The sequence below is a fragment of the Petromyzon marinus genome, chromosome 6 (genome assembly GCF_048934315.1).
Source record: "Petromyzon marinus isolate PM22_M1 ecotype Great Lakes invasive population chromosome 6, UKy_Petmar_22M1.pri1.0, whole genome shotgun sequence".
NCBI lineage: Eukaryota > Metazoa > Chordata > Hyperoartia > Petromyzontiformes > Petromyzontidae > Petromyzon > Petromyzon marinus.
In genome coordinates, this window is record NC_133672.1 from 18466021 (window position 1) to 18487919 (window position 21899).

Here is a 21899-nt window from a genome sequence, read left to right on the forward strand (position 1 = left end):
ACGTATGTGTGCAACGCTCGTGACGTTACTCCACGTCAACCAGCTTTTTGTATATGATCCTTATAGCGGTACCCCGGGGTACCAAATAATACAAAATGGCCGAGGCAATAAAATAATTTAATTTCTGGTACACTACAATAGTTCCAGGGGTGTACTTCACTCCGCGACTGGGGTACCAATCAATCCGAAATCAGTGCCACTCCGCGATGTCGAAACGCAGCGAGGACGATTGCGCTGAAACTTTGAATGCTCGCACGCACCGTGGTGGTGCATCGTGTACAGCTGGTCGAGATGGGTCGATTGCCGCATCGCCGACCATCAACAGACTAAAAATGACTGCACCACGGACATTATGCGAGAGCCGGGGTACTATGGTACGCCGGGGTAACCACCATAAGGTTCATTTGTACGTCCTTAGTTTATAATGCATGTGGTTGGTAAAAGCAATATACCAGCTAGGCTTTTACACAGATTACGTGGTTTGGGATTTACACATTAACTGTATGTGTGTGAACATGTTTTATTCATGAGGTCACTGATGCATACTGTTACATTCCCCTATGGGTACAAGTAGAGCTTCTGACCAATTGCGCTGCACACATTACATCACATGCGTTATACACAAATTGTAAATAATCTGGTGGTGTGCCCACAAAAGCTTACAAACAAACAAAAAGGCATTTTAAAACGTGCTACCAATATCAGCTACTGTCCATGCATTTTTCTTAGAATTTGGAATCTGCACCTATTGCCACACAGCGAATTCACGTGGAGACACAAACAGACGTTGTTTTATCTTGTTAATCATAATGCTCCACAACAATGCATAGCAACATTTTCTAAAATCTAAGTTTTTTTGCATTAAACAGGGCCCCAGTGTGTAGACCGAGTGCTCTTGCCAACAACACCTGGTAACGTAGCAATAATAATTTAACTGCACCGACTTGGCTGACGAAACCCAGATTTGACTTGCTGCTTTAAATAAATCCTGTTGGATAATGTCCGTCTGAAAAGGGCTGATGTACTGAAATATATATTTTAGCAGACATGGATAGCTGTCTACTTATTTATTTTGAGCGACTGCATGACTTCTCACAGCGTCCGAGTGAACAATCTCATCCAGCCACAAAACGTTGTATCCTCAGGGCTGATTTAATAGCAAATTCTAATTTTAAGCAATACCACTTTGTGCAATCATAAGTGGCTGGGATGATATAATCAAATGCTCTATTATTAAGAGCCACTGCATACCAGTTTGGTTAGGCAAATACACGTCTGTTTTATGGCAGAGTTATAATCCAAGGTGTAAGAGGCATCAATATCATTAACATTGTATGATACATCTTCGCATCTCCCTTGGCCAGAAGCAGAGAGCCCTACCTACCCCGCATTAATTTATATTAACGTTGACGCAAATGTATTGAAATAATCCGTTTTATTTTATTATTCTGATATGCATAATCTTGAACTTCATTTTTTTCGTAATATCATGATTTATTGCCAGCCTTCAGGCATTGTACTTGAATCTCGCAATTTTGTTGTGAAAGATTTTGGCAGGAACCCTGATGCACGTGTAAAGCAATTTTACTCATAATTGTTGGATACATGGAAATAAACTGGCATAAACTGCCATTTGCTGGCCAAATCACAGCCTCATGCCGACAACACCTCACAAGCGCTGGTGCTACACCCATCCAAATACTTCAACCCACAGTATTGGGTGGTTTTGTACTAATGCCGGTAGGATTGGTAATACAGTCTAATGATGGGCCAATAGAATATCCAATCATGTGAATGGAGATACAGGAACCACCACTGAAATGAACATTGACAACAGTGTCCATAGGATCTGTTCGATAGAATCCCCATTCATTCAAATGGCAATTCCTGGGTCTCAATTCAAAAGAGTGGAATTCTTGTGGAGATTCCAAGGATCGCCACACTACATGGCATGATCCTTTGGCAATTCCCAACAGGAGTTCACATTTATAAGGCAGATGCCAGTCTGTCCATAGGACAAGCACTATTAATTTTCACAAAGTGAATTAATGGCAATTGCTAAGCATTATATTTCATCATTGTGAACATTATGATTGATGACTGCCACTACAAATCTTTTTTTTTTACAAAAGTCCATATAAACAAAGGCAACAACACTGATAAACATCACAGTTACACGCACAGGTCACAACACAACTCTTAAGAGTAGATAGAAATAAGGGATGAAGCTTTAGCCTACTTTATGTTTTCAAGTTATAAGGCAGCATTTATATTGATGGTGGTACATTATTTTTGGTGTATGCTTGCACACCACAGCCAGTAGAGATCCACCAGGTTGTATATGAATATAAACAAGATCAATGTTTACTCCACTAACTGTAATTAGTTCTGACTTTACCTAACATATAAAACCACAAGCAATAGACATGCATAACTCAACATGAGACAAATATATAACTACAATTTAATTATTTAAAGCTTTCGTGACTGCAGGGATTCATATTCTTGGTTCTTTCGGTAAAGTCACGTATAAGGGAAACAATAAAATAATAAAAATATAAAACAATACAATTCTCACACCTGATGATGATTGATTGTGTTGCAGTCGAAACGTCGTGAGAATTTTATTGTTTTATATTTTTATTATTTTATTGTTTCCCTTCTACGTGACTTTACCGAAAGAACCAAGAATACAATTTAATGATTCACCTCACGAATAAATCAATTATATCCAAAGAACTATAAAAATGCCAAATGCACTTCTCAAGCGTTTTTATTACCATATTCACCATTGTTACACCTGTCTTTTGCAATTACCTTCGTAAGTGTTTCAGACCAAAGACTAGGCACAGTTTAATGCTTTACACGAAGTGTTGCAGCCAAGCCACTCGGCGTTACACTACATTTCACTCACTGTGCCGTAACTATTTCTGGAAAAGTGATTGAACTATAAAGTATTTAATGCAGAATGTAATACATTGCAAGGGAAATGTTTTGTATCACCAAAATGTTCTGCTATGCAGCCCAGTTCTGTTTGTATTTCATATCCTACTTCTAATTTCCCTCTAGAATTGTCTGGATTAGTACAACAACATAAACAACACACCACTTAGAAGTCTTATTTCCTAATAAAGACTGCAGCTGTGCAAACGGCTGATGCATTTGCTCAATAAATGCTGGAGCATGCACACTGAGACAATTTTTACAACTTTGCCTTGTACTGCATAGTTGTCTCTCACTTAAAGACCTCTTTATTTTATACGACCTAGCCAGAATAAGCTAAAGTTTAAAGGAAAAAAATACATTATCCTTTGTTCCATGTTGTTTCATTTGTTATGTAGACAAACATTCTCAAACGAGACGCACAATGTCTCCCAAACATCCTTGAAATTATTCAATGAACATACCTAAGGGTACAAATTGGCTTTTGCAAGTACCATGGCCTTCCTCTGCTTCTTTAACTCTCTCTCAGTCACCACTATGGAGTAAATTTTGCCTATCGCTCCCCAGTTATCATTATGTGGCCTGCCCATTTCCACTTAATCCCTTTTGCCCTCAAAGCTGCCCCCCTCCAAAGATCCATTGGAGGAACACTCCCCCCTTTCCTACATAGAATAATCTTCCTTCCCTGAAAAGTTGGATTCATCTGTTGAAGCCTGTGAGGAGGAGGATGATGATGATGATGAAGAAGAAGATGCAAAAAATGTCAGATGCTTCTGATCCATCTCTTTTCCTCATCCCTAAGGAATTCTTCTTGCCTGGGCCTTTACGATTGTAGCCTGTGAGTGATTTCTGGTCAACGGACCCAGATGTCGAAAAACAATAACATCAAATTGGACAGAAGTCAAGCGAGACTCCTAGTGGACATACGCCACGGAGTGGAGCTAAAAGGGTGTCGCGGTGGCGGGATGTCATCTCCTTCGCCTGGTATGCTGGAGGTAGTGGGTTCGATCCCAACCCTGAAGCCTGTATATTTGGATTTTGCATATTCTCCCCACGGGTGTGTTGATTTTTCTCCGGGTCCTCTGGGTTTTCCCTCCATATTTAGAAACATGCGTGAAGAGTATTTGGCTGCTGTAAATTTCCCCATAAGCTACTTCTTTGAGCTATCATTTGTGTCCAGGTTGCTTCTGTAAAAGAGCTGTATAGCTCAGTGGGCCTTACATGGTAAAGTAAAAAGTTTAGTTTTAAGTGACTGAATTGGTACATGCCAAGGGTTGCTGCAGGGAAAAGAGACTGAAGCAATATTCCTGCACGTATGTATGCATGTTAAACTTCTTTCGCACCGTACATAGCCAACCATGCTAAATCAATTGTAAATTTACAATCCTGCCTATCGCGTCCATGGGGTGATGGTCATAACATACGTTTTCCGATTCCTTGAGAAGCTCAGTGTCTTCCACTGGGATGACGGCATCAGCTCCAGACGGGATGGGTGCTCCCGTGGTTACTCGCATCACTTGGCCTGGCATCACCGTCTGCACAGGCTGAAAGATTCATAAAAGAACGTTCTTAATTCTGGTCGACACACAGCAACCCTTACAGTGTCACTCGTTAAACAAGCAATTCAACCTGAGTGTTTCCTAGCGAATTGAGGATAGATTCGATCTGCAATGAAAGTTACGTGACAACTTTCTAAAATGTAACATCCTTATGGAAAAGGCTGCATGTCAGAAGACAAGGCATGGTGCACGATAGGGCATCATCATCATCATCAGCTCTGACTCATCTGTCAATAAGGCTATTTAACAATTAGGATAAGTCAATTACAACGCAATAGGATTTGGAAACTTACTTTTTATTTAAGTATATTTACAATAATTTAGCAAATAATTCCGAAACACATGTGGTCGGTCATAATGCAGAATGTCCAAGTAATTTCTGCACGACTTCCTCAGTGTATTTATGATGAACAGCTCAAGACACTTATGTCGCATTGGCAACTCAAATGGGTAATGCCTTTACAGTGATGTTTGGCACTCGATACAGTAGCACAGAGCGATAACGGAGCGATGCTTCTGTCGGCAATCTCACTCCCTCGCGATGTTACAAAGATCTCTACGTTTGCACTGGGCTTTAAATGGCAACGTCAAATCACGAGAGAGAAGCTGGCGCAAGATTATACGCGTTTGTCAACACCAATTCCCTCAGCTCAGCCAACACTGTGGCTAAGATACGTCTCATATCTCACTACAAGCAGAACAATCAGAGTGTACACTGGCTCAATGCATTGGAACACATAATCACGGTAATGTATCTGTGATAAAACAATGAATAAATATACTTTATTTCCAGGCCCCTATGCTCACTAACACCTATATCCATTGTCTGCAGTGAAAATAACACCAAGAACCCATGATAATCTTGCTCCTGTACAAATAATTATCACCCAAACACAAGCATACCAGTTAACATTAAGACTGAGGCAATTTTTTGCGATGTGTAAAAATATATGAGAATAGGTTTTTCCCCTTTTTTACTGGCAAAAAAAACAGGTGTTAAGATATTAAAAAACCAAACTGAAACTTTTTACAAGGAATAATGTCTGCATTAACCACACCTTTTGGTGTCGTCTGGTCTAACACCGTTTGAGACGAGGCTCAAAAGAAAGCTGTCTCTGGTGTGGACCAATCAGTTTCAAAGACAATGCATATATTATCAGAGTATGTTTTTTGTTTGCATTCTGACCACAAGCATTGTGGTTAATGCAGACATGATTCCTTGTAAAAGGTTTCAGTTTGGTGTTTTAACATCGTAACACCTGTTTTGTTGCCAGAAAAAAGGGGAAAACCGATTCTCATATTTTGGTACTGGCAAAGGAGGTCCCATGATGTAAATATATGCCTTGGTATGTTTGCTCAATAACAGTTGTGTGGTGGTGGTTAATATGCAGGTACCTGCTTTCCAGCATGTGACTCTCCAATCACAATGCGATCCCCTGGCCCATCAGCAGCTGCTCACAGACAACAGAGACAGCAGGACGCACACAAGCTAACAGGCACACACTACCCACATTAAGCCTCGCAAACACCAATTGTCCAGCAGCTTGCACACATCCAAACAAATCAGGATAAACATGCTGGAACCATAGCATGACGAGAGCGTGTCGACACTTCCATGTCACCGAGTCACATTTCTTGTTATTTACCTACACATGATGCGTATTATTCCACACAGTGTAAGACTGTGATCATCCAGAAAGACCGTACAACATGTAACGAAACAACGCCTGATCCACAAATATGAGAGACTGCACGGCGATGATACACTACTCCGCTGCTTCTGACTTGACCACCTAAATGTGAAATTGTAGTTGTTGCTCTGCAATCTACATCAGCAGCCATATAAAGGAAGAAGATTCCACAACACTAAACTTGAAGGGGCGACTCTGCACACAAATTTGCAGGCCAATCAGGAAGCATGTCGATATCGGAAATTTACATCCATGTTAACGTGTTATTTCAGATTCACTTGTGATTCCATGAGTTGACATGCCTCTACTATAAGCTAACAATAATTCACTCGGGTGTACCTGAGGCTGTATGAGATGTTTGCATAACTAGTAAGTTCACAATATAATTATGTCTTTGAAAGTATGCGCATGTACGAAAAGCATCTAACATAACACAATGCAAGAAACTGCCCAAAAAATATAACTAGCTACAGCCCTCTTTTAGCAAACTTGAAAGTTGATCGCTTGGGGGTATGATGTGAATACCAATTACGGCAGGAGTGAAAACCAATTTTTACTGCTACTTGTAGTGTAAAGTTGGCATATACAGTGAAACATTAATTGGCCATAATATTCTGCATAATCTGTGTTTGTCTTGCCTAATGCTTGGTCTTGTCAGGAAGTGCCTTACCTCTGACAGCATAGCCATCCTTGATGGAAGCAGGAAATGGAGGCAGATTGTCTTTTGCCACCACATCCTGAGCCAACACTCTTCCAAGACCGTCTGCAGTGAGTGACAAATCCATGCCAGCAAAGTCACCCCACATCTCACCCCAAATAAGCAAGCCCTGTGCGAAGCCCTATTAACCAGAGGCTGGCACACAACTACGGAGTGTAAGAAATAATGTAAAATCAAGAGCAGAGTTTGGAAATGAGTAGAAATATGGCTGTGTAATAACCATGCCATCAAATTACGAGTCACCGACTCGAAGTGCAGAAGACAAAACGTTAACATACTCTCGTCAAAAACATTATCGGTGTTCCCAAAGCAAAACAAGCAATGTCTCTCCAAAGTACTGTACCACTGTTGACTTTCTACAAATTGACATACTAATCGTACTGCCACTGAACGGATCATTGCCCAAGTTGATCCCTGGTTGGGAGTTGAACTCACGATCTCCTCCGAGTCTAGTTATACAATGCTCGTGTGTTAACCAGATTAGGTGGTGTAGGTTGGGTGTATCCCAACCCTCACCTTTGTAATGCAGGTGCTCATGGTTGAGGATCGGTGCCGTGTCCAGCACAGTGACGAAGGCCTTGTCCATGGAGGTGAGAGGGAAAGGGGAGGAACGCGCTCGCCTCGCCACCTTCGTTACGTCCACCGCACTGCGCGCTACGCACCGCACCCCACGCACAGGACACACCATCCCACGCACACATCGCGCACCAAATCTAACGGCGTGTTAAATACCGGCGTACGCCACACACATCACTGGGCGGCACACCACAATACAAAACAAAGATCCCCTGTGTAGCCTTAACAGACTAATCTTCATTTGACTGTTGGGGCAAGTACTGTTAGCTAGTAGCCCCTATCAAGGTTGGCACAGCACACTCGGGGTTGGGTGGCCAAAACCACGCCCGGCCTGTTAGGAACCGGGCCGCACAGCAGGAGGTGAGCGGTGAGTCCGCGCGTGGCCCGCCCATTATTTTATTTACCACTTCCGCCCGCGCCTCTTTCCCGCACTGCGCACTTGTCTCAGTCACAGTGTTGGTAAGCCCACAAGCTAACCCACTAGCCAAAATGAATAAAAAACAAACGTCGTTGGAGAGCTTCTTTGAAAAGGGGGAAAGACGCAATGATGAACCCTCCTCCCCCGGTCGTGAAAAAATTGTCTTCCACGAAACCGGTCCCTGGTGCCAAAAAGGTTGGGGACCGCTGCTGTAATGGGATCCTGTCTCTGCAGAGGTCAAGCACTGCTGACTTCCCACAAAGTGGTACTCATTTTATGAGTCCCAGAAAGGATGACAGGCTGAATAAAGCCTCTGCTGAAATTTTAACTGACATTCAAATCGTGAGTTAACCACGAGGTTAACAGTACCAATGGCTAAATAATGTTATATTTATATATTCTGCCAAAATAGCTTAAACATTTCCCATACCTTTCTGATCAAAATGAGATTGATAAGCATATGTTTCTTAAACACTTTTGCTGTACCTCGTTCACTCTTGCATCTGCAAACATGACCACGTTTCCCCATTTTTCAGCCCTCTACTAGGCTCATGCTACAACTCACAAATCAATTTCACGATTGCTCTTTTTGTTTCCAAGACCCTACAAAGGCTTGCCCACCTGTCGCATCTCAGTCTGCTCTCCGCTTTGGCAATCAAGGCCTATGATGGACACCTCCAATGAACCCTTTGCAGTGGGAGTTCACTTCTCATCCACCTGTACTGTTTAGAACTCCCCACCTCCTCCCTCTGATCTCAACTTGTTCAAGTTCAGACTTTTTTGGTCAAGCCACAATGATCTGGCCAAATATTTGTCCTGCAACCCTCCAACACCTGACACGGACAAACAAATGAAACTGGCACGTGTACAAGCGACTAACACTCCAATTTTATTGTTCCAGTATACCGGTAATTTGAACGATTCTCAGAACCACTTGTTATCAAATTCTCTCGCTATCATGATCCACTTCTCATTGCAATATCAATTTGTTGCCCATATCCTCTTGCATTAGTTCCACATGTAAAGAATTCTCCCTCTTCCTGACCATCCTTGAAATTGCAAACTTCTATTGTACAGCAACTTGAGAAGCAATCATCCTGAGATAACTTAAATAAAAAAAACATGTGTTTGACTATAACAATAGAAGGCGATATTGTACGCCTCATTAATCAAATATTTAGAGACAAATTAAAAGTAGCTTGACCATGATCACGTTTAAGTTATAGTTGTTCAAACACTAAATTAATTAGGAATCATCCATTGCACAAAAGTAAGCCAACGTAAACATATGATGTTAATGTCTGTAGGTCTGTCACACACCAATATAAAACTTGACAAAGCACCAGACCGGCATCATGAAATCAATGCGGATGCAGAAAAATTTAACCGTGAACATTGTATTTCTTGCACAAATGTAGTAGTGAATGGATTACAGGCAAGTTGAAAATTCGTGGTAGAATGTACAGGAATAAAAGTGATAAATATGCTGACTCCTTTGCATAAACGCCAAAACAATTGCTTTCACAAAGATGGGTGTGCAATCCTCACTCGGAAACTTATTTTTGCGTATTTTAACATCCTTAAATTGAAATTTTGAAAAATCATGTCAACACATTCTGTAATTAAAAAAACGGGTTTAATCTTCTTCTTGCATAGGTCAAGTACCGTATGTGTAAATTACAGGTCAAAGGTTTAAGTTTGTAAACCACGTGACAGCTTCAGGAGGAGGGCGTGACTAAAACTGTCCAGTTCGACCGGGAACGGGCCTAGTGGAATGGAGTTGTCTGCGATATTGTCCATTGTTTGGTTGTGGTAGCCGCAAGTCACTGCACTGTGTGGGGTAATCTTTAATGTTACACTCGTGGAAGTGCACAGCATCCAGTCGCTGTTCTGAAGCGGTTGATGCAGCACAGTTTTTTTGGCAGACCAAAGCCAACGGTTTTAGTTAGAGATGATCAATAAAGTGTAACTTGCGGACCTTTATTTGAAGCTACGTATACAATACTGATACAGATGTTTGTTCTTAGGAAATCAGTAAATTATGATGCATACCTATTACTGATTATAAGCAGGGGATACCTTCAGATAGATAATAATGACCACTGAATTCTCGTTTTGTTAACGAATGAATGGCCAATGGGTTGTCACGGATTACAATTACAATGAATACACAAACGAGCAATGCAGTAGCGGTGTTCAAGGCTCAAATGAATACGCTGGTTGCGCCGAATCTGACCCAGCAGCAGAAATGGGTGAAAGAATTCTGGTGCCCTCACGATTCAATTAATGATATTGCAATGCTGGATGAAAACAATCTAATGAGGGTTGTTTGTGAGAGTTCGATTCTTGCCCATGTTAGCCATGGCCAGGAATCGAACTCATGTCAATGAGTGCAAAGCAGAGTGTACTAACCAATGCGTCACTCACCCCCCACCCCCGTTTCATACAAATCAACAAAACATTGATTATTACACGTGATATCATGTATGTGTCAAGAAATACAAGAATTGCTATTGATGGATGAATACAATAAATATCAGTTCCAGTAAATGTGGAAGTGTTATCTTCCTATGGCAGGGTCAGTCTCTCCATATGGCCCTTGTTAAATTCCCACACAGAGGTAATCAGGATTATACCCTGCCTATCTCAAATGCAATACTGTATTCCCTTTGCTTCTTTCCAATTCGTGTGCACAATGCAATATATGACCACTTATTAGTTCTATCTGAATTAAGATGAGGGGTTAGGACACAGCCTCACTTGGTTTATACATTAAAATGTTTCCACTTCAAAAGTGTATTCTGAAAACAAAATGTCATGCCATACTTTTCATTCAGATAGGTACACGTGACCAGGAATGAACTGGAGAGCCAATTAGAATGCACTAACCCACCAGTCGTCCATGACTACTGGCTAGAAACCATATAAAAGCGCCAAATGAATAAAAATGTAAATGTATAGCAATCACCATCTGTCTCAAAGCTCATTTGTTGAATTTGAATATGTAGTCAGCACAGGAGAGCTCTTGTGTAATAGTAGCTCAATCTTATTAGGGCAGTCTCACAAGGTCTCTGACAAGTTACACAGACTGAACTACCACCTCCAAATAGCTTTGGATTACAAGTTAAATTATCATGTTATGAGGGAATACACATGCAAACAGCCACCACACCCATTATTTATGCTTGCAGCAAGAAGCAGCAATATAACATTTAAATGATTCTAGGTTTGAAACTTTCGTGACTGCAAGGATCCATACTCTTTGGTTCTATTCGGTAAAGTCACGTAGGTAAAAATAAAATAACAAAAATCACGACGTTTCGGCCACAACACAAGTGGCCTTCATCCTCCAATGCTGTCCTCTGGACAGTCCGGTCCCTTCACCTGATGAAGGCCACTTGTGTTGTGGCCGAAACGTCGTGATTTTTGTTATTTTATTTTTACCTATGTGACTTTACCAAATAGAACCAAAGAGTATAAACATTTAAATGGTTAGGTGCCATAGCAGAGTAAAACCTTCTCAAAGCAAGACTCGAGTAAACCGGGATTCAGAGTAGACTTGGATGGCTGAACAAAAAAATAATAAAAAGTAATGAAAAACTCTGACCGCACCTACGATTAGCATGGTTGGCTACATATGGTGCAAAATAAGTTCAACATAAATGGCAGACGGTTTGTGCACTAAATAAGTTGTGCACAGTAGGGTGTGGTTTATCAACATGAGCAAGTATTCTTAGCTCTTTTGGTAAAGTCATGTTGAAGGGAAACAATGAAATAATAAAATATATATAAAACAATAAAACATATGTTATATATTTTATTATTTTATTGTTTCCCTTCAACGTGACTTTACCGAAAGAGCTAAGAATATGAATTACTGCAGTCACGAAAGCTTTCAATCAAAACATGAGCAAGTTAAAGACACTGTCCCCGACCATTATAGTACTTAAAATGTATGTGCATTTGAGGACTAGTAAATCTAAAGCAATATACCTATCTGTATTATGGAATTTAGTGAACTGGTTCCCTTGCATGCCTCGGTCATCCCCATGCTTTGCTCGGACTCTCTCCGTTGAGTTTACATTCATCTTACAAACACGCAAACACATTCGTGGACTAAGGTGAACAGTGCTGTAGTATTTTATGTAAGGTATTTTAAAATTGTAAAAAAATTTATTGTAAATATTCAGTGTATTTTTTTTTTTACTTAAAACTTTCGTGACTGTAGGAATTCATATTCTTTGGTTATTTCGGTAAAGTCACTTAGATAGAAAATAATAACAAATAAAGTTAATAAAAAAAACACTAATGTAGACTCAGGTTAACACGTTTTGCAAAAGCAAAACATTACAGTAAGATTTGGTACAGTACACAAAATTCAAAAACTTGTATCTTGCACTAAAGACGAATTACCTAAATTATCAACAGAAGGTGTATATCGGATTAATTGTTTATGTGGCAGATGCAATATTGGACAGACGGGATGTAACATCAGCATAAGATTAAAAGAACACCAAAGAAATATTAAATAATCTCAAACACAACTGTCGGCAGTGGCAGAACATGCTTGTCAACAAGGACACTCAATTGATTTTGATAACGTTGAAGTGTTGTGTAAAACAAATTATTACTGGCAAAGACTAATTAGAGAATCCATTGAAATCGAGAGAAATAGAAATAACTTTAATCGCTCTGACAGCTACAGGCTTAGTGCGGCTTGGAAGCGTATTATTAAATAATACATATTACAATTCCTGAAAGGGGAAACACATACTAATTAACGGATTACGAACGTAACATATAATCACAATGACACACATTACAACTAATTACTAATCTACAACTCATTACTAATCATAACCATTGAATGATTACCAATCGATTATATAATTAAAATATCCCCCCCCCTCCGCCTCAAATCACTGCACCTGAATGAGTTAAATGATGACATCACCCTGCTGCTCTATTTAAGACCGGGAGCAAGTGAGGGCTTTACCATTCTGGCGAATTGCCCGATGATGCTGGATGTAATTACCAGCGAAACGTCGTACTTAAACTGTAAATTTCGATTTAAAGCTTTCGTGACTGCAATGATTCATCTTCTTTGGTTCTTTCGGTAAAGTCAATTAGAATGAGAATAAAATAATAAAATAAAATAACACAATAAAATTCTCACGACGTTTCGGCCACAACACAAGTGGCCTTCTTCAGGTGAAAGGAACAAACCTGTCGGGACGACAGAGCTCTGTCCGAAAGAGAATGTTCAGTGCATTGATAATAAGTGTTCATTTAATGTGGGGTACTAATTACGTGTAAATGTAATTTAGCAAGTGTGTACTATTTAATTATGTGCAGTATGCCATGCAAACACAACCTGAAAGCCCTCCCCCCCACCCAATTAGTCCAGCTGAACCTGGGTTAAGTTATAAGTTACGCTCACAGCTCTATGCGCTCAATGTAACCATGTGGTACAGTATACAGTGAGAGAAAAAAGTATTTGATCCCCTGCTGATTTTGTACGTTTGCCCACTGACAAATAAATGATCAGTCTATAATTTTAATGGTAGGTTTATTTGAACAGTGAGAGACAGAATAACAACAAAATCCAGAAAACCGCATGTCAAAAATGTTATAAATTGATTTGCATTTTAATGAGGGAAATAAGTATTTGACCCCTCTGCAAAACATGATTTAGTACTTGGTGGAAAAACCCTTGTTGGCAATCACAGAGGTCAGACGTTTCTTGTAGTTGGCCACCAGGTTTGCACACATCTCAGGAGGGATTTTGTCCCACTCCTCTTTGCAGATCTTCTCCAAATAATTAAGGTTTCGAGGCTGACGTTTGGCAACTCGAACCTTCAGCTCCCTCCACAGATTTTCTATGGGATTAAGGTCTGGAGACTGGCTAGGCCACTCCAGGACCTTAATGTGCTTCTTCTTGAGCCACTCCTTTGTTGCCTTGGCCGTGTGTTTTGGGTCATTGTCATGCTGGTATACCCATCCACGACCCATTTTCAATGCCCTGGTTGGGGGAAGGAGGTTCTCACCCAAGATTTGACGGTACATGGCACCGTCCATGTCCCTTTGATGCGGTGAAGTTGTCCTGTCCCCTTAGCAGAAAAACACCCCCAAAGCATAATGTTTCCACCTCCATGTTTGACGGTGGGGATGGTGTTCTTGGGGTCATAACACTTTCACCCAGTTGTCCTCTGAATCATTCAGATGTTCATTGGAAAACTTCAGACGGACATGTATATGTGCTTTCTTGAGCAGGGGGACACCTTGCGGGCGCTGCAGGATTTCAGTCCTTCACTGCGTAGTGTGTTACCAATTGTTTTCTTGGTGACTATGGTCCCAGCTGCCTTGAGATCAGACAAGATCCTCCCGTGTAGTTCTGGGATGATTCCTCACCGTTCTCATGATCATTGTAACTCCACGAGGTGAGATCTTGCATGGAGCCCCAGGCCGAGGGAGATTGACAGTTCTTGTGTTTCTTCCATTTGCGAATAATCGCACCAACTGTTGTCACCTTCTCACCAAGCTGCTTGGCAATGGTCTTGTAGCCCATTCCAGCCTTGTGTAGGTCTACAATATTGTCCCTGACATCCTTGGAGAGCTCTTTAGTCTTGGCCATGGTGGAGAGTTTGGAATCTGATTGATTGCTTCTGTGTACAGGTGACTTTTATACAGGTAACAAGCTGAGATTAGGCGCACTCCCTTTAAGAGTGTGCTCCTAATCTCAGCTCGTTACCTGTATAAAAGACACCTGGGAGCCAGAAATCTTTATGATTGAGAGCGGGTCAAATACTTATTTTTGACATGCATTTTTCTGGATTTTTTTTGTTGTTATCTGTCTCTCACTGTTCAAATAAACCGACCATTAAAATTATAGGCTGATCATTTCATGTCAGTGGGCAAACGTACAAACTCAGCAGGGGATCAAATACTTTTTTCCCTCACGGTATTCTTGGTTCTTTCGGTAAAGTCACGTAGAAGGGAAACAATAAAATAATAAAATAAAACAATAAAATTCTCACGAAGATTCGACTGCAACACAAGCAATCATCATCAGGTGTGAAAACCACAGCAAGAAAATTTGGTAGTGTTACACACATCACGATTATTTTGCTTAGTTTAACACAATAGCATTATTTTAAAATTTTAAAAAATACTTTTCATTGTACATGTACAGTGTTGTTTTTTTCATAAACCCACTGCTGGATGAAAACCCCCTATCATACGATACAGGTCATGAGGGGTTATTTTACCACACCTCACCATGTTGGTCAGTGTGAGTTAAATGTGTAAGGGGCATATATGTAGGAGCATATACATACAGTAAAACAATGATTGCCACATTGCCTTTGCTGTCCACCGCATAGCCCTGGCATGCTGTAGTCTCCCATCCAAGTACTTTCAAAGCCAAAATCCTGCTGAGATTCTATGGAATATTTTTGACTAAAATATTTTACATTATAATTGTAGAGAAGCCATTTGGCCTGCAATACACAATGAGAGACAGCTGTAATTTTATGCACTTCTCACAATCCTGTACTCAGAGCACTAAAAGACATTTTTATTATGTAATAAAACGCCTTGATAATGCGTAGAATAGTTTTATATTCTCTAGGATTTAGATACAATTTTGGCAAAAATATATAACATTTACAGCAGCACAAATGTAAAAGTTAGTGATTTTAAATGAACCGTGTCAGTCTTCTATGTTTATTATGCCAACCTCTTCGGTGTCGCTATCTATTATGTCTTTCGAACTTCTTCTGCCGTTTCAGTTCAATTTAATGTTTATTTTTTGCACTGGGATATCGTTTATCCATTTGCCCAGCTACTTTCGGTGGCAACGGCTCGGAGCCACTAACAACAATACAGTTACTCCATAATAGAGGTTTTTGGGTTAGATCGCGTAAATATATAAATGTGTCGTTAAAACCCGCCACTACCCGACACAGCCAACTAGTAAGGGTTGTCACGTAAACAGAACATGCCAATTCGTCGATAATACAGCACACCGGTGTGTTGGAGAGCCAAATCACAACATTTACAATTGCCCTACCAACGGTAATCCCTATTGAAGTACGCTGCCCTTTGTAGGCATGCATTTAAATAATGTATTATTTGATGATTCGCTTCCACGCAGCACTAAGGCGGTAGCTATCCTAACGGTTAAAGTTATTTTGATTTCTTTCAATTTCGATAGATTCTCTAATTAGTCTTGCCAGTAGTAGTGATTTTTGCACAAAACTTCAACATTATCAAAATCAATTGAGTGTCCTTGTTGGCACGCGTGTTCTGCTACTGCTGACAATTGAATTTGGGAGAATTTATTATTTCTCTGATGTTCTTTTAGTCTCGTGCTGATCATTCGTCCTGTTTGCCCAACATAACATTTACCACACGTAATCGACGCCTCACCTCATGTAACGTGCCAAAAACGTCTGTATGTGTCTCACGCGCGTCCACATCACTCCACATGCGGCCCCTCCCCTCATAAATATGAATGTGTTGCTGCATTGCATTACTAACGCTGAGGAAGTTGGAGCAACTATTGCTCCTTTTGTAACGCCAATTCACCCATCTTTATAGAGAGTTAACCAGGACATTAATGCAACGTCACATCACACTGCATTTCCTGGCTTCATTTCCTTCTTCGCCACGTCTAACAAAAGGTAGGTCAACTTTACGCTTACAGTTATGCTATCACCGCAGTCTAATGCTGTGATGTGTTTTATGGCTTCCTTTTGTGCTACATTAACTCACATTCTATACCAGGGGTCGGGAACCTTTTTGACTAAGAGAGCCATGAAAGCAAAAAATTTGGAAATTTATTTCAGTGAGAGCCATATAATATATTTTAAAAGTGAATTCAACTAAATGTCAGTATAATAAGCCTCTGAATTTATTCTTTTAAATAATGTTGTTATAACACTCACCATTAATGCGACTTCTGGTGCTGCATGGATTTGCTGATGTCTTTGTAGTCGGGTTGGTACTTGGTGAGGTTAAGCTTCATGCAAGCGTTGAGGCTTTCATCCGTTAAACGTGATCGTAGGTTGGACTTGATGTTTTTAAGATGTGAGAATGACTGCTCACATGCATACGTAGATCCAAACATGGTCAATACAGCAATACTCACACGCTGCAGTGTGTGGTATGTGACAGGAAGCGCGTTCCAAGTTTTGAGAATCAGCTGGTCTTCGGGTTGGAGTTTTTTCATTTCTGTCCACATGTGCTTGCTCGCCAACTCCGCTTTCTGTCGTGTGATTCTTTCCAAATCTTCATTCAGTGACTTGAACTTATTCACCCACATGTCTGAGGCCTTCAGGTCAGCCACTTCTGCTTCAAAATCTCTGACGGAGACACCAGGGATGTAATTCAGGTCGGCTGTGTTCAGTGAACACTCGTTTGGATGGGTGATGAACTTAAAAAGACGAGTGTGCTCACGAAATTCTCCAAAGCGTGCTTTGAAGGACTGTAGGAGACTGGATGTGCAGCCAGCTAGCTGGTGGAGATCAAGGTTTTGAATGGGCTCACTTGCTGTGCATGCATCTTTAAATTGGCTCAGTTTTTCAAAATGTAGTAAACGACCTTTTTCAAGATCCGTGATGAAAAGCTCCAGCTTGTTTTCAAAAGCAAATACAGCTTGTTGAAGGGATAACACTGTATTTCCAATGCCTTGCATTTTCACGTTGAGTTGGTTCAGATGTTCAGTCAGATCTACGAGATAGTAAAACTTGAGGAGCCACTCGGTGTCGGCTAGCTCAGGATGCCCGACGCCTTTCATTTCAAGGAAAGTCCGGATTTCGTTCAGGCAAGCCGCAAAACGGCTAAGCACCTTCCCTCTTGACAACCAACGCACATTGCTGTGCAAAAGCAGACCAGGATAGTTATTTACAACTTCATCCAGCAGTGTTTTAAACTGGCGATCATTTAAGGCTCGGGCAACAATAAAGTTGATCACACGAATGACCAGCGACATCACTTCGCCAAACTGCCTGTCACACATCTGAGCACAAAGTGCCTCCTGGTGTATAATGCAATGGAAACTTAGGATGGGTCTATTTTCATGTTCACGGAGAAGCGCCACAAATCCTTTGTTTTTCCCCACCATACACGGAGCACCATCAGTACACACTGAGAAAAGTTTATCCATAGGTAGACTTTTTTCTTGAGCAAACTCCATGAAAGACTTGAATAAATCCTCACCTCTTGTGGACCCTTTTAATGGCAGAACAGCAAGACTTTCTTCGCGCAGTGTGTCACCAACAGCATATCTTGCAATCACGCTGAACTGCGACAAATGGCTCACGTCTGTTGACTCATCCAAAGCCAGAGAAAAGAACGGCGCTGCATTTATGTCCTTCACTTGCGTTTCCTCCACTTTGTTTGCCATCACGATGGTACGATCATGAACAGTTCTTGCCGACAGAGGCATGTCTTGTATCCGTTTGATTATCTTGTCTTTGTTCGGAAGATCATCAAAAAGTTCATTGGCTACATCCAGCATGAACGTTTTAGCATACTCGCCATCTGTGAATGGTTTTCCGTTCCTCACTATTGCTAAAGAACCAGCAAAGCTAGCCGAATTATAGTCACCTTGCCAGGTCCATACGCGGAGTTGCTGCTGGCTAGCTTGCACCCTGCTCAGAAGCTCTTGGCACGCTTTCTTTCTGCTGTCTCCCGCAGGGTATTTTGATGCAAAGGTAGCGTGGCGCGTGTCGAAGTGCCGCTTTACATTCGACCGTTTCAACGATGTAATTTTGTCATTGCAAATTAGACACACCGCAGAACCCGCTCTCTCCACAAAGGCGAATTCTTCGGTCCATTCGTCCTGAAATGTACGATACTCGTCGTCTTTTTTTCTTTTCGCCATCTTCTTCGTCGAAGGGTTAGCTTTGAGCTAATGACCGAGCAGACGCAGTCTCAGACTGATTCAAAAGGGGGCGTTTACCTGTTTTACCCAGCAACGGCAAACGTAGGCCAGTATCATCCAATTAAAATAATGGACAATTGCTCCTGCAGCCCTGAACAGGACATGCGCAGTGAAAAATCGATGGATGGATTAAAACAAGTGAGAATATTTTGTTTTATCTGCGAGCCATATGCAATCATCAAAAGAGCCACATCTGGCTCGCGAGCCATAGGTTCCCGACCCCTGTTCTATACAGTGCTACAGTCTTCCTCCTGGACACCCCGGGTATTTAGAGTCACACAGAGACCAGGTCTTTGCTCAGGGCTGCTCGCCGTTTATGTTTTCTTCCTCTCTCCACACTTCCACTCGACGCGACCCCTCGCTACCTCCCGTCCTCGGCTTCCTCCTTTTCCCTCTCTCCCGAAGCTACCCCGCTCCGTCTCCACTCCCAGTCCCCCCTCTTTTCCTCCCGCTCCTCTCACACGTCTCACCTCCAAAATCCACCTCTCTCTCTCACTCTCTCTCTCCTCGCCTTCTGCTCTCTCCCCTCTCTCCGGCTCCTCCTTTTCCATCCTTCTTCCCACGCTCGCCCCTCATTGAGTCCTCGCGATACTCCTCTACACAGCTATGATATTTTTTCCCATATATTCCCCGCCATTACATTCATGCTAATTTATAATCATTAACTACTGACGTCACTCTGCAAGGAGAAACGTGGAGCGAAAATGAAAATTAGTATAGGCACAAACGGCATTTTTTTAGTTCATTGTCCCCTCTTTATCGAGAGTTAACCAGATAATTAATTCCATGCCACATCCCACTGCATTTTCTGCCTTCATATATTTCTTCGCCACGTCAAACTAAAGCAAGGTCAACTTTAGGCTTGCAAATTATGCTAAAATAAAAATTTCTCTGATATCTTGCCACCATTGCCTCCTATTCAAATTGTTTGCTACTCCGGCGAGCTACAGCACAGCATAAGTAGTCTCAGAGCACTGCACCTAAAGTAATTTAATCTGTTTAGGCGCAAATTGCACCTTATTTATGGAGACATTTCTCGGTGATTTTGCAGATATTGTATCGATTTCCTATTTATTTCAAACACAGTGACCGAAAGCAGAAGAGAATAAAGTATCAGAGCAGTGCATTTGAACACATTGAAGGTCAGTTATATACAGTGCTAGTGACATGAAGTTAGGTGTTTTATGACATAGTTTTGTGCAAGAATCGCTGCCATTAATACAGTGCTACAGTGAACTGCAGTGCAGTGTTTTATGACTTCGTTTTGTGCCAGATTCACTGCCATTATTGCAGTGCTACAGTGAAATGTAGTTAAGTGTTTGATGACATACTTTTGTGCAAGATTCACTGCCATTAAATTTACACAAGATAAAATTAGACTCGTACAGCTTCCGTCCTAGGATGGGCAAAGATGCTAGTTGTGTATATTCGGCATATTTACAAATCAACGGCAGTGAAGTACATAGCATTAGAGTGCCAAGTTAAATGTCCTTCCATGAAAAACGGATTTAAATATCAAACAGAAGAAAAAGAGACGATATGACCTAATAAAACAAATCCGAAGAGATACAAAAACATCTAACATGCAATGTAAAATCGATCGATGCTCGTGAAAAATGATCATACCTTACATTAAAATGCCATCAATGCAAGATTTGACTTGAGAACCAATGTCTAAAAACATTGATATTATACAAAAATTCAAGCCACTTATATTTTAAAGCATGAAAGGTCTTGTTTTACTCTTTAAAAAAAATCCACAATTTAAATTTGATTAAAAACTCAAAGAAAGAAAGTACAGTACCCAAACTTCCTGACCCTATGAGCTACATACAACATCTCCAGGAGTCCGAGAAACATGAGACAGTGGTCACGCAACCAATTCGCTCATGTTCGTTGGCTGTGGATTCTTAAATTCAGAAATCTAAGGGAGCACCAAGGGTATATCAACGTCTGACTGCTGCCAGGGGTGAGATCCTGGGTCACTCCCTGCTTCTGCAGATGTTTTTGTTCTGTTTAAAATCAAGCTATATAGAAAGGTTAAACACGGGCCGTGTCTGCGTCAAACCACACTAGTAATGCACAAGAGCCATGATTTGGTCAACCCTGATACATGTCATTGTAATCACTTCTGCATGTTAAAAACTGTTTAGTTTTTGTTTATAATTTTTTAACAAAACTAGCAACCCGCACGTCTTTTGGATGTGACTGTTTATCCCTCCTTGCCAGCCAGGAAAATGTGTATTCTTATATAAAACCCCGTCTCTCCCCACCTTTCTGTTGCCTTCTCTGTAATATATTTCATAATTTATTTAGGTTTCTAGCTTTGTCTCTATCTCAATTCCTGTCCCCCCCCTTTCCTCCCTCCACCGTATCTCACCCACTTCCCGCCCACCTCTCTCCGTTACTCTCTCACCACTACACCTCACTCTCCTCCTTACTCCCACCTCTTCTGTAACCACCTCAAACTCTTTCCTCTCAGTCTCCTCCTCTCTCACTGCTTGTCGCATTCCCTCGTGGTCCTCTTTCCATTTTTCTCTCTTTCCTTCCTGTTTCACACCCTTTCACTTTCTGCCAGCCCCTCTCCTGCCCCTCATCTCCATCCTTTGTTCTAATATAGTAGGGTAGTATGATCATGAGAGTATGCTAATATGATAACATTCGTGTATATCAAATCAGTACAGTGAACCTTTAATATTTGCGGGTATCATAATGGAAGTTTTGTATTTTCGCAACAAATTGGTTGTAGTACTTTTTGAAAATCGTGGGGTTCTATTTTAAAATATTATTGGCTGTGGCACGCTACTATCTGACAACAAGCAGAGATGCGTGGCAGCGGCGTGGATTGTGAGCGCGTGATAGTTCCCCCCCCCCACCCCATGCGACGCCACTCCTCCGTTTGCCTTGGCGGCCGTGCTGTTTACATGCGAGGGCTTCCCTTAAATCTGTGAAATTACGTACCCTATAATATCCGTTTGTTTATTCATTGATCGTTGCAATTTTAAACGTGTTAATTTTCACCATTCTCAAAGGTAAGTTAAATAAC

General features: G+C 41.1%; 1 protein-coding gene across 1 annotated transcript in view; it reads right to left on the bottom strand.

Annotated features, from left to right (window-relative positions):
• The window catches only part of LOC116939339 (gephyrin-like), an 88597-nt gene that overhangs the window by 24307 nt on the left and 42391 nt on the right, over positions 1-21899 (bottom strand). The window contains exons 9-12 of the mRNA XM_032947565.2: positions 7428-7565; positions 6864-6956; positions 5898-5953; positions 4368-4487 (exon numbers count right to left, since the gene is read on the bottom strand). Of these exons, the coding sequence (XP_032803456.1) occupies positions 4368-4487; positions 5898-5953; positions 6864-6956; positions 7428-7565 (407 nt within the window). The remainder of the gene's footprint in view (positions 1-4367; positions 4488-5897; positions 5954-6863; positions 6957-7427; positions 7566-21899) is intronic.